The sequence below is a fragment of the Platalea leucorodia genome (genome assembly GCF_965183815.1).
Source record: "Platalea leucorodia genome assembly, chromosome: 17".
Classification (NCBI taxonomy): Eukaryota; Metazoa; Chordata; class Aves; order Pelecaniformes; family Threskiornithidae; genus Platalea; species Platalea leucorodia.
This window is the reverse complement of record NC_138839.1, coordinates 4253122-4266931: the sequence shown is the minus strand read 5'-3', so window position 1 is coordinate 4266931 and position 13810 is coordinate 4253122. Positions and strand designations below refer to the sequence as shown.

Here is a 13810-nt window from a genome sequence, read left to right as displayed (position 1 = left end):
TCACCTCTCTCCTGCCAGGCAAGGAAGAGTCAGACCCGCTACTTCCTCCCACACAGAGAGGCATGCACACACAGTTCACCTGCTATCAGGCTTGCAAAGGCTGCTGTGCTGGATAGAAAGCAAAGATAAAATGTCCAACCCAAAGGACAAACAAGCAAAGCTTCATTAACAAGGCTTCTTTCCCTTTGGCTTCATTTACGTAGGGCCTGGATTTCAAATACCTCAGAGTTTAGGTCAGGTCAACAGGTCCCCAAAGAAGGACGGAGCAAAGCAGAAGAAAAAAAAGCTTCAAGCAAGGACACTGAAAGGAATGTCCTGACAATAAGCCACACCATCCATAGGAGGACCTGGCTCAGAGCAGGCAGACTCCTGGAGCAGGGGAAACAAGGCGAAAGGCAGCATCTCTCAGCCTGTCGGCCAGATGGCCAACTATTAGCTAACACACCCTCTAATATACTGTTTTCTAGCTGTGCTACAGTTCATTTCCTAAGAGGAGGAATCATCACCTTAGTCACTCCTCTTCATCCCATCACTAAAGAAGAATCCTGAGGTTTAACTCAACTGCTCCACAGGCCCTATGAACCACCCAGAGCCACTGCAACTTTTCTAGGTGTCGAATGGGCTCAGCATTTTCTCAGCAGGCTGGATGCTTAGGCTGCAGACAGAAGAATATACCAGCATCTCTCTTGAGAAGCAACTACAGTGCCCAGGATGCCTGATCACTGTTCTTCTGGCTCATAACTTTCCTGATTCTATAGCTCTGTCTCCAGAAGGGCCCAGGAAAACAGGGAAAGGTTTGCCTCAGGATCCTGAACTGCCACATATCAGTCTGCCAGTGGCTTGGTTCTACACTGCTGGAGACCGGTCTCTACAAACTAGGAGGAAACAACATGCTTACAGAGGCGGCAGAATCCCCCCTATCACTTTAGGCACAAACTGGCACCTACGTATCAGGAATGGGATGATGAAACCCAAGTAACTTCTCAGCAAAGGAGATGCCCCAGCAAAGCAAGGCGCTTCCACGCATGCGTGTGTGTGTGTGTTATAAATAATAGAAGGGTATAATTTACAGACTGCGTTTTCCATGAGGCTCTTGGCTGCAGAGTCTTGCCAGCTATAGCATCAGAGCCCTGCCGAGTTCAGTTGTTTGTGAACATCTGCCCCACACCACACACTCCCATTTCCATGATCTCGCCGTCCCTCCTCCCTCTGCCACCCGCTCAACCCCAGCAGCCGGAGTCTGACTGTCTTTCCAGGAAGCCCAAATCGAAGTAGCAGACTCACCACAGACTCCCTGCTGGCCACGCCGAAGGTAGCTTTCTGACGCTTGCTGGCGATGTAGGCAGAATTTTCCTGCAGTTTCTCCAGGAGCTGCCGGATAGGCTTGCAGTAGTTGGCAATCTTGCATTCCTTCAGGAAAGATTTTAGCTGGGAGGAGGAAAAGGAGAGGAAGAATGAAAGCAATGTAATAGTTTCCATAAACAGATCCCATCAGCAAAAAAACATTTCCCACCCCCCGTGACAGACAGCATGGGGTGCCTTTTCCCTTCAATTCATACCATACTCCAGTGTATCACCCATATTCAACCCTGGGGGTCCTGCCACCCTGGGGTGGGAGGATGCAAAGAGTTGCAGTGACAGGCCAGGTGTTTGTACACAATCCAGCACAGGGGCCTTGCTCAAAAACAGCTCTTTACATCCTTTAACACTGCTTCTTTCTGAAAAAAATGTAGCCAGCAGGAAAAGTCTATGCTCTCTGGAGCCTCAGCTCCTAGCTGCCATGGTAGTTACAACACCACCATCTCCTGCTCAGCCAAATGGTAAGGGGGACTGTGGACCAGATGCATGGAGACCAGGAATAACAGTGGATACCTGTGGATGCTAGACAGCCAAAAGCTCAGGGAAGCCAGGATTAGAAGGGGGAAAGGTGTCTGTGGGTTAAGATTGTAGAACACCGGTGGATATTGGAACGGGAATACCAAATACAAGAGGCTGTGGAAGAGACTGATGGCTGGGATTGAAGGCAGAGCTTGAGAAGAGACTTAAAATTGGGGTGGAAGTGGCTGTGGACTGGGAGTAAGGGTCTTTGGCATAGCTCGGTGGGAACAGTTGGGGCTGCTATAGCAGCAGAGCTGTGGGTCAGGACAGGGCCATCTGCAGAGTCACACGGGTGAGGTTTGCTCAATGTCTGACTGCACCAACCCAGCTCCAACTGGCACCGCTGATTTTTCAAGGGTGAAAAAAACCTACACACCCACCACACAAAAATTTACAAAATAACCCTCTCTGTGAACAAGTTGTGCAGCATATGCCTAGCTAATTCTTTCTTTTAGACCTAAGGCCTTATGCGTAACTCTCAGGACAAGAGCCAGTCTGAAGAGATGAGACAATGAGACTTCACTGCAAACAGAGCATGGTTTTGTGTTGTTTTCTTTTTTTATCTCAGTAGCCTTGCCCTCAAGCAAACCTCTTTTCTGCCCACCAAAGATTTCCCCTCCCAACACAAACCACCCTCCAACACCACTGCACTGTTCTGACACCTCCAAACTAAAAGCTGAGGCAGCAGTGGATGCTCTTGCTGACAGAGAGAGAGATGGGGGTGTCCAGATTGACTCATGGCTTGAATTCCAGTTTACTACACTCTCTGCTAACAGTTTTGACCAACCCCAAGACAAGCCTCTGGAGTGCTCTCCAAATTCTCCAGGCCAAGCTCTTCGCTAGAGCCAGTTATATGTATACACACACACACACACTACACAGACACCTGATTTAGAGAAAGAGATTGAACAAGGCAAGAGAAAATGGTTAACCACAATGGAACCTTCATCTCAGCTGGGATCTGCACATGCTATCACGATAGAGATAAAGAGCTTCTGGTCAGAAAATACAGTACTGCCTTCTGTACTCATGGCTTCAAATGTTCTGCCGCAAAAGACAGAGCTTGGGGAAGGAGGAAGATGTCTTCCTCCTGTCAAGCCTACATGTTGGCTTGATCTTACATGCAAGTGGGTAGGTATTAAATGTTAATCAAGAGGTGACAGTCACACCTAGCCCCTCTCTGTCAGGACACTGCTCTCCTGATGGGTATATTGCTGCAGGATCTGCTGTCTGCTACACACATGGAGAATGTCCCCCATTACCGAGCAGCAGGGGCTTCTCTTGTCCCTTTATCCCCCAGCATATGCCCATCATACATCCAACTCACAAAAATGTGAGTTAAAATGAACACCTTTCCCCCTTTCCACAAAACAAAGAGCCCATCAAACAAGTACAAAGAAACCATCAGCAAAACTATTCTTCTGCTGGTGAAGCCTGTCCTACCCTCACCCCCCTTTTCTAAAATATTTATTTTTTATAGGTGCTGCATATTTATCTCCACTGAGAGATGCATTTGTCATTCGATTTATCTCACTTGATCCCCACAGCTGCAGCCCCAGATCCATTTCATCCGCTGCCACATAAATTATTATTTTTCTTCCGTTGCAGAAGTGTCACCAGAAATCCTGCAAAATCTCAGGCTCTATCTGTGCAGTTTGGTGTTGTGTGTTTGCTCTCACAGCCGTATGCTTCATTTCTTCTTTCCCCCTCCTCTCTCCTACCCCTGCAATCCCTCACAGTGCCACCACTATCTGCCACAGATATTAATGAAATGTAATGAGATCTCAGTCCTGCGTTAAGAGGCAGAGAACACAACCAAGAAAGTAAAAGAAGACAGGAGAGAGAGAAAGGGACTCTGTGTATGCCTTTTTCCACTCTGCCAAATACAACCATATCTTTCCAGGATAAAAGCAATCAGAACATAGGCGTGTATGTGTGCGTGCATGTATGTCGTTAACATCTCACGGCGGTTCCTAGCTAAGCAGCATTGTGATTAGTGGGATTGATTCTGTTGAACTGCCAGCCTTAAACACCAATGGTTTATACCAGCAGAGACCACAGCAAAAACCCAGCTCCTCTTACTGTAAACGACGCGGGGAACTATAAATGATCTGAAGCGGCTGGGTGTGTGTGTTCCAGGGAACCCAAACCAAGCCCAATCCCCCACTCACAAAAAGTAGAGGGAATACTCAACTCAGGACAGAGAGCGAGCAGCAGTAGGAGTGGCTGCTGGCAAGGCAAACCGGCACCTCCTGCCTTTCTGTCTAGCTGCAAGTCATACCTAGATCATGCCAGCTCCTGCCTCCACCCAGCAGTACCTACCCCTTACTTGCCCAGTTTTCCCCTTTAACCTCCCACCCCTGCTCTGTGATGCCTGCCGGGGCTCCAGAGGAGGGAAGAGGCAGCCTCTTCCAAGCATCCAGACGCACAGGCTCTGCACTCTGAGCTCCTTACCAGCCTTCGGAGGCAGTGACTGCCATGGGGTCGTCCCAGCGGCTGGGCAGACCAGAAGCCTTTGAACTGCCTCCCGCCCCTACTGGCTCTCCTTTCCTTTCATCTGCCCGGGTGCTTCCTGCCTTCCAGGCAAGGAGGTTTTAAAGCTCGGTTTGAAAGCAGTTCAGCCTAGCTTCTCCCAAAGCCGCTGACCAGAAGACGAGGAACGCAACCCTCGCCAGCTGGAACACAGCCCCTACGACACGGCACTGAGAGAAGCGTGAGCTCATCGGGGAGGAAGAATCAGGACAGATGGATTTTTACAGTTAACTGGCACCATTCCAGGAGAAAAGCCTCCCCCCCACGCTTTCCCGAAGACTCTGAGATTTTGGGAAGCTAACCTCAGCACCCCAGCCCAGCAGACGCCACGAGGCTGTGGTTAGTGGCAGCCAAATAGGAATCCGATAGCATTAATTCTCTGCAGAAATACAGGCTGGTCCCAGGGTGTGTTTGGAAGCCACAGGGCGCTTGGTGCCAGAGGGCCGTCAGCCGTTTTTCATTCCAGCTAGAACATCGGCTCCGACAGCTTCGATGCTCTCAACAGCTGCTGGCTGAGAGGAAAGGGCTTTGTTCACTGCTGATAAGTGAGAAGCACGCAAAGCGAGAGCAAGCACAGGAGCTGCTCTCCTAGCACAGAGAGTGCCTGTCAGCTCACATTAGCCAAAGCTGCCTACTGCCAGCTAGGCAATGGCCTGTGCCAGGCTGCAGGGACCCAGCCAAGAGTCATGCGCCTGCCAGATGCCAGCCTATTACATACAGCAGGAACAAGGAGATTTGCCTCCCAAGCAGCCTGTGGGTCCCAACCGAGTCATTGCTCCCATGTCAACCAGAGGCATCACAGCAACAAGGTATGCAGACACAGGGTCTCACGGAAGGCACCAAAGCAAAGCAGATGTTCATGTCCCCATGGAGGACACGACAGCAGCCCTCTGCCAAACTTGTACGACACCTGCCACTTGTGAGTTAAAAATAGAGAGAACTGGGAGGAAGAGAGGGAACAAGTTCCAACACGTTTGCACTGAGCAATCTCACTGTTCAAAGCAGAGAGGTCATTGCTCATTCAAAACTGAAGCCACTCAGCTAGCAAGGTATTAGGGAAAGATTATGTACCCAGATGCACAGCACTATTAGGCAGTTTTATTGCAGACAATGAAATAAGTAAACATGAAGTAGCTAGGAGGAACGCCCTACACCGTGGAATGCCAGGGGAGAGGCAAAGGAGACTACTTTGCAGCACTGCTGTTAGGTGCAGCAAGGAGGAGGGATGGAGACAGGAATTGTACTGTTTGTATGGATTGACTTGGGGAGAAAGTGCCCCAGTTGATGGAGACACTGTGAAAGGAGGGAAGATTGCCATCTTGTGGAGAGCACACGAGGGAGGCCAGAGGCAAGGAAAAGTACGGGCTCACAGAGCACAGGTCCTGCTCCGAGACAGACAATACAGCAATTCGGACAACTCTGGATTGCCAAGAACTCGTCTGCATTCACTAGTCAAAACCACATCTCTACAGCAGTTATGTAGCCCTCTGTTCCCCTTTGGCTCCCAAAAGACTGGTTAACTCCACAGCCACTTTCACCTGCCTTCAGCCTCCTAATTAGATCCGATGCCTCTGTTCCTCCCCAAGAAATCCCCAAAATGCAAAGAAAAACTATAATTAAGAAAAGGTAAATGGCTCTCTCCTCACACTGCGAGGGCCGCCTTGAGTTCACTGTTAGCTTAAATGACTTTATCTCACTCTGTGCACATTCATGGCATAACTGAGAAGCATCTTACACCTTACCTGAATGACAGTGGGGAGAACCAACTCTGGGAATCCAATGCTGTAGGCTTGGCAATGGAGATACTCGAGCATCAGGTCATAGAGCTGTTCAATGAGTCCATCCTGGGTAGGGGAAGCAGAAATAGAGATATCAGACAGGAACTAAACCCTACGGCCCCCAGACTAGGAAACAAGTCTTCAGCCTTACAGGACAGGAACACAAAGCATATTGCTAGGGCAACTGCTGTTTACAGAGTGCTGTGCACTGTTGGTCGCTGGGGTTCCACTTACTCGGAAGGCCTTCTCCTGCAGGTTGGCATTGGAAAGCTTCAAGATCACTGCGAAGTTTATAGGCTTAGCACTTATACGTCCTGGCTTCTTGTTGAAATCTACTTGTTGGAGAACCTACAACAGAAAAAAATGAATGTTAAGATGATCCCACTGCAAAACAAAACAGATACCAAATGACTCAACTAAGATCGTGCAGTTGGTGGCAGAGCTGAGAAGACGATCCAGAAATCCTGACTCCTGCTTGCCTGTTCTGATCGTTGTACCACACCTTTCTTAAACACCCCAGCAAGGGACAGTTAGGGAGCAAACACCAACCACACTTGAAGCTTTAGTGACCTGAGTGTGAAAGATACCACAGAAGTATGAGGTAAAAGGAAACCAACACAAGCAACAGCACAAGAAACTAGAGATTTGCTCCTCAGAACCATGCTTCTAATGGTCAGAAAGATCATACTGCAAAGCTTGAGTATATTTTGGAGCTGTCCCTTAAGGTGAGAAGCTTTTCAACAGCAAGACTAAATGTTGCTTACACCAAATTCATTACCCTTTTATTGTCACTGAAATAATTGTCCCAGGAAGCAGAGAGACCAGTAAGTCCTTCACAAACACCCCTCGCCAGGCAAAGTTTCTGTTCTAACACATTTCCCATTGGCGTCCCCTGAACCAATTAGAACTGAACAGCCTGTGAATAAATGTGTATTATTCTCCATGGACACATTTCATTTTATAGCAAGGGACATGGAGAAAAACTGGCCCCTTCCCGGAGTTTGAGAGGAGACCATGCACCCTGCTTATCAAAATGAGGAGCACACACAAGCTCTAGGGTACAGCTGGATGCCCAGCAGACCAGTAAGCAACATCAAAAGGCAGACCTGCACCTTTGCTTTTGTGTTTTTCCTGAGCTTGTTTAATGATAATGGTTAGGGAGAGGAGTATTTCTGAAACAGAAGGTATGAAGCTTACACAGTAGAAAGAAGAAAATGGAGAGGAAGTTTACATATGTGTGCGTGACTGGCTCTCCAGGGTGGCATCTCAAGTTTGGTTTTAATTAAGAAGAGCCGTTATTGCCTTAAAACTCAATAAACTGTAATTAAGACCAAGAACTACGAAAGCCTTTTTCCCCACTCTCTCCTATTTAGGAGAACTTTCCCAGCTTCGCTGGGGGAAGGGGAACATGAATCAATGAGAATTTCCATTCTTCACTTCCCCGAAAGGCTACATTTGGCACACAGGACAGCTATCTTCAGCTGAAATCAGCTACAGCCAGAATCTGCATTGGTCCCTACTGCCCTGGGCAGACATCAGGGTACAGTATCCCAATACACCTGTGTGCTGTGCTGTTCTTCCTCTGAAGCTGTGATGCAGGAAGGGGCAAAAGGTTTCTAAAATGAGCACCAACAAAAATATGCCCTTTCCCAGCCTCGTAGGGGCAGATTGCAGGAGAAAGATGGTAAGAACTGCAAAAACCACTGGATCCGGGGCAGATTCCCAGAGACCCCCATCAGGGGATAGCAAGTGACAATCAAGGGAGGTGTTCAGTAGCAATGGGATCTCATTAAAAAAAAACAAACAACAAACAAAAACCAGCCACCAATTGGTAATCATTTGCATATCTGATGACAGCCATTGAGGGGGGCTGATGAGGAGAATATCCTGCCCACCCATACGTTTGAGCACCTCCAAAGCAACCCTACTGTTCCTCTCCCTGTCCCCAATGCTTTTAAATCATACTCCTGAGAAGGAAATCATTTCTATTCCCTCTATGCAGCAGGAACACATTCATCATCAGACCCCAACCAGCCCAGCAACGTGGGGATGCAGCGCACTGATTGCTAGAGGGTGAGGAGGAAAGGGAGGGTGTTCAGGTCACATGGATGCCCCCAGGCCAGAAAAGCATGAAGACGACTATTGATTTTTTACATTTTATTTGTCAATCCAGGTTATTTGGAAGGGAGGGACAAGCTTGGTGGCTTGTGAAAACAAAGAGCCCTAGCCTAGGGAATCAATGCTATAAACCTCGTTATGCACGGTTATTTCTTTGGCCAAAACAGTAGTATTGATCCCTGAGGTCAGACGCATTAAAGCAAAAGGCGTCAGGCTCTGTGGGATCCTAACATGCCGCTAGGCAAGCGGGGAAACGCAACCAAAGGTTTTGAAACTGTCCCAGGAGGTGCTAGGGAGCCAGTCAGGACGTGTGGGAAGGGGGGAAAACGAGGTTCCCATCTCAGGACTGTGCAGAATGGATCAGCTAACAGCCAGACTGAAGGAGAGGATGACTGATGTCTAGGAATCCTGTGGCAGGGTGGAAAGGCGATAATGAGGGACTAGAGGGCCAGAAAATGTCAAAAGCCAACCATTTGGCTTCAGTGATAACCACTGGCAGACAGAGGAAAGGACAGGGCAACACAGGCAGGAAGGAGAAGGATTTTTGGCAATCTCAAGCTCACAGGCGATTTCCACGTGGCTAGTCGGAAGGGTGCTCAAATATACAGTTTACGCTGCAGGAGTGCAAAGCAGAGAACCAGCTCTGCACCCACAGCACTCCCACTGTATTGCCCCATTTCTTTCTCTCAGGCCTTAGCAAAAGCCTCCTGGCATCTGCTTTGATCACCCCAAAGCTGGCTGCCCCAGGCCCGCTCACCGCAGGGATACAGTGCTGTGCTGGGCCTGCCTGCAGCTTGCCCTCAGCTCTGCCAGTCACCCTCCCACTTCACTGCGGGAAGGGCTGAGAAAGCCTAGTTAAGCCGCTCCGGCAGAGTCTGATTACTGTCAAGTTCAGATAAGCTACCCAACTTTCTGCAGAAGCTGACTTGAAGCACTCAGTCACAAAACAGTTGAGGTTGGAAGGGATCTCTGGAAGTCATCTAGCAGGGTCAGCTAGAACAGGTTGCTCAGGGCCATGTCCACTCAGATTTCTAGTATCTCCAAGGACAGACACTCCACTATTTATCTAGGCAACCTGTTCTAACCTCAGCATATAAAATTGTTTGGTTTTGCTTTTATTTTTTTTTTTTTTTCTCCAATGCTAAAGTGGGACCCCCTATATTTCATTTTCTGCATATTGCCTCTCCTCTTCTCACTAAGTGCCACTGAGAAAAATCTGGTTTCAACCTCTTTATTCACAGAATGGTTGAGGTTGGAAGAGAGCTCTGGAGGTCATCTTGTCCAGCCTGCCCTGCTCAAGCAGGGCTACCTGGAGCCAGCTGCCCAGGACCACGTCCAGATTGCTTCTGAATATGTGCCAGGATGGAGACTCCACAACGTTCCTGGGCAACCCATGCTCAGTCACCCTCACAGTATTTAAAAAAAAAAAAAAAAAAAAGTGTTTCCTGATGTTCAGACAGACCCTTCTGTGTTTCAGTTTGTGCCCATTGGTGCATCGCTGGCTCTTGGTCAACTTGTTGTCCCTGTTCTTTTCTGCAAAGCTGCTTTGCAGACAGTCAGCCCCCAGGATGTTGTTATTCTGGGGTTACTCTTCCCCAGGTGCAGGACGTTGCATTTCTCTCTGCTGAGCTACATGAGGTTTCTGCCTGCCTGTTTCTCCAACCTGTCAAGATCCCTCTGAACTGCAGGACACTTATCTGGTGTATCAACAATCCTCCCAACTTCCTATCATCTGCAACCTTGCTGATGGTGCCACTCTGCCCCACCATTCAAACCATTAATGAATATGATAACCAGTATCAGCCCCAGTATTGATCCCCGGGGTACATCGCTAGCGTCTAGCCTCTAGCTAGATTTCATGCCACTGATCGCAGCATGAGTCTGGAAGTTCAGCCCGCTGTCAATACACCTCACAGTCTGCTTATCTAGTCTGCAATTCATCAGCTTGTCTGTGAGGAAGTTATGGGAGATGGTATCCAAAACCTTGATGAAGAGAAGATAAACAACATCCACTGCTCTCCCCTCATCCACTGAGCCAATCATCTCATTGTAGAAGTCTATTAGACCAGTCAGGCATGAATTCACTCAAACAACCTCTGATACCTGCAGGGCTGTGATCCAGAATTTAAGAGCTGCAATATAGCGGTGGAGGGAGGAGAATGAAGAAAAAGAAAGATACATCTTCAGTTGGTGCAGTGGTTCAGCTTAGTCTGTCTAAAGTTCCAGTTTTTCCTCTCTGTGTCAAGGAGGCAAAGACCCCATGTCTTGTAGAAAACAAATTTCAGGTCTGTGCTTCGATGTACGACAATGTCCAGCAATATCAATTCTCCAACTACAATCTTCGCATCAGCCGATTTCCTCTGACACAATCCGCTGCCCACTCCCATACATGTTGCACTCCAAGCCCCTGGGGACTTTCTCTGAAGCAAGCTGCACATCCAAAACAAGACTCAAGTCATTTAAGTGTCCGAGTGAAAAACTCATGCCTTCCTAAGCATGTCAGGGTTAACCTCCTTTTCCATTCCTCCACAGAGAAAGCCAATTTTAAATTGGCATGTCAAGTCCGCCTGTGGGAAGATTTCCTCCTTGTTTATCCACACCTGCCTTCCAGCAGAGGAGCCACCAATGCTCCTGCTGCAGAAACTACCGCCTGGCACACAATAATTGAAACGATGGAAAAAAAAAATAAGCCTGGGATCTCACAGGCCCTTCAAGGAGAGTAACAATACAAAAATAAAAGCCTGCCTACTTTACACTCTCTCCCAAGCCACCTCCTCCTATCTAAGATGTAATTTTAGCCAGCTGCTTCTTTTGCTCCATCCTGAAAAGCAGAGTCAGAGAGGAGATAGCACTGGATGCCCACGCTGGGGAGCATCAGCCCTTGTCAAGATGCATCAAGCAGCCGGCTCTCATTTCTATTGGCAGGGGCTTGGGGAATTCCTGTGCCTACGGGAATTGCACAAACATTCAATCTGCCATCTCTTGAAAGCACAGCAGCGACGGGGCTGAGACAAGAGGTAGCAAGGGTTGGGTTTCCTTAATAGAGAGGGGGAAGGGAAACAGATTTACACAGTCACTTCTTACACAAGAAGCTTCACAGAATCTACACTCTAAGGCCATGCAAAGCCCTCTCCAAAAGGTGCACAAAACATAGGGTCACAAACTCCACAGCCATTCTTTTACTGCACTCAGATTCAATTGCAACAGTGATAGAGCAGCCTTTCCTCCTTCCTATCAAACAGAGCATACCTTATGCTGGGATAATGGGCCTAAAATGGATTTTGTTTCATGACATGGTGTGGCATGGGACTAATGTCTATTGATTAAGTCACTGTTGAATTTGTGAGCTGGTAGGAACAGGCTCATAGTTGAAGCACTAGGCTGGGCATCAGAATGCAGATTCTCCTCCCAGCATCACCACAGCCACCTTGGGACTTTGTGCAGGTCCCTTCCCCTCTGTGTGCTAAAGCTTTCTGCCATCTCATCTGCACAGCTGGAGTACATCTGCCTGAAGATAGCTTGTGGAGACACACTAAGGGGTGTAAGAGTGTTCAGATACCTCTAACAGAGAGGAGGAGGGAGTTGGGAAGAGATGGAAGTATAAAGGGAATAGCACTGAGTGGTTCTGGGAACTCCAGAGAATATTTGCGGGATCCCTTGCAGGAGACAGGCAGGATGAAGGGAAAGGCTGACAGCTGCAGGGAGATACGGGAGTTTAACATCATGCCAGTCACCCTGGGTTACAGAAGTTAAAGCTAAATAACTGTTAAAGTAATGTGAAGGAGTATGCAAGCAACACACATGCACACATTTACCCTACCCCCATCTCCCCCCGTCACCAACACCTGGACAAGCTAAGCCAAGTAGTGCGTCACAAACAAACACAGCAGGATCGGATGTGGTCAGGGCTTGTGGAAGCTGGGAGGAAGCTCAGCGTGCAGTGTGGTAACGTCTGGCTGGGGCCCGACACACAGATTACAGCCGAGGTGTTGGGGCCAGAATGCAAAGAGGGAGGGGAAGGCCCCGAGGGGAAAAAGGCTTTACGTCTCAGAGCACTAAAAAGTAAAAAGCAGAGAAACCATCCTCACCCCAAGCTCTGCTACCCCAGAGCGGAGATGCCTCTATCACTAAATCCGGTTGGCAGAATTTCAAATATGCATGAACAAGAGGAAGGAAGCAGGCAAATGGCAAAGCCACACAGGCCAGGGCCAAGGAGCGGCGGAGGAGGCGGGAGAGCAGGAGGAGATTTATAAACATCGCTGCCTTCCACAGGCTCAGAGGATGTGGTTTGCAAAGGACATTTACAACAACACGAAACCACATAATCCTTTGCTTCAACAGAACTTGATTAGGAATGAGCCCAGCTGACTCAGGCCATTTATTATAGAAGTCTCCCTCTCTCCTCCTCTTCAGTGTCCAGCCTCATGCTGACCTACTGGGGCTTCTGCGTTCCTCACCCTGCCTCGCTCATGCTGCTTCAGTGAAATTTGGCTGCACCACTTCTGTACCAGCTTCTCGCAGCAGCAAGGCTAGAAAGGCCTATGCAGAGAGACGTCAGGCATCTGACATGTGGGAAAGCCTGATGGCCTCTTAGCACCGGTATTTCACCAAACATACTGCATTTTGCCAGGCTGCATTCACAGATATCTTTTTCCTAAATAAATGATTAATTCTTGAAGGGCTTTTTCCTTCCATTTCCCTTTGTCTGCAGTTAGGAGAAACTCTTCCTTTTCTAAGATATGAACACATCAGCAGGATCAAGTAACAACAGTTCGGGAAGTTACTGCAACCAGTTGAGCCTCCGAATCTCTTCTTTGGCAAACCCTTGGCCTATTCCAGCTGCATTAGTTAAACGACCTAGGAAGGTATTTTTGCACCCAGCTGATCTCAGATACTCTCTACTCCCAGGCCAATAAAAGTTTAATCCTGTTTGCTAACCAAACAATACATTCTGTCTGATGCTGTTTGCCAGGGATTTTAGGGAGTAAGCAAATTGGGCAATCTTGGGAGCTGTTGGTGGGTATAGTGAGCGAGTGTGCTTATTAGGTAGTCGGCATCAGCCACTGCTAGGTCAGCAGGAACCAACTAACCTCCAGGATAAACGGCAACACTGGGATGAAGGTCCTGGTGTTCTCAGACAACAGCGTAAGTGCACGGATGCAGTGCATGCGCAGAGGGTAGAAACGAGCCGTTGGTACCAGCCTAGAGAGGGGAAAAAAGAAAGGGTATTAGGCCAAGTTTATACAGGAACTGCACCTGCAGCCTTCAGTGACACCTGAGAGCCTTTCCTACTCTGCAAAAGACAGACAGCTTTAGTATTGCACAGCAAACTGCTTGAGCTGCTGAAGCTATCCCATAGTGGGAAATAAAATTCACACATGTTAAAGCTATAACACTAACACACAAATTCCTGCAATCAAAGCACTAGGTTTCCAGCTTCTGCTGGGAGAAAGTGCTGCAAGACAAGAGCTTTGCAGATGAAGTTTATCACTGATGCTGTTTAG

The 13810-nt window shown here is 48.3% G+C and overlaps 1 protein-coding gene across 6 annotated transcripts in view; it reads right to left on the bottom strand.

The window, feature by feature from the left end:
* NOC2L (NOC2 like nucleolar associated transcriptional repressor) overlaps positions 1-13810 on the bottom strand; it is a 56163-nt gene that overhangs the window by 24042 nt on the left and 18311 nt on the right. For all 6 annotated transcript variants that reach the window (XR_014230053.1, XR_014230054.1, XR_014230055.1 and 3 more), the window contains exons 12-15: positions 13397-13508; positions 6423-6536; positions 6153-6254; positions 1285-1428 (exon numbers count right to left, since the gene is read on the bottom strand). Coding sequence is in view for 2 of the 6 variants with exons in the window: in XM_082329065.1 (XP_082185191.1) it covers positions 1285-1428; positions 6153-6254; positions 6423-6536; positions 13397-13508 (472 nt within the window). In the remaining 4 variants the exon portion in view is untranslated. The remainder of the gene's footprint in view (positions 1-1284; positions 1429-6152; positions 6255-6422; positions 6537-13396; positions 13509-13810) is intronic.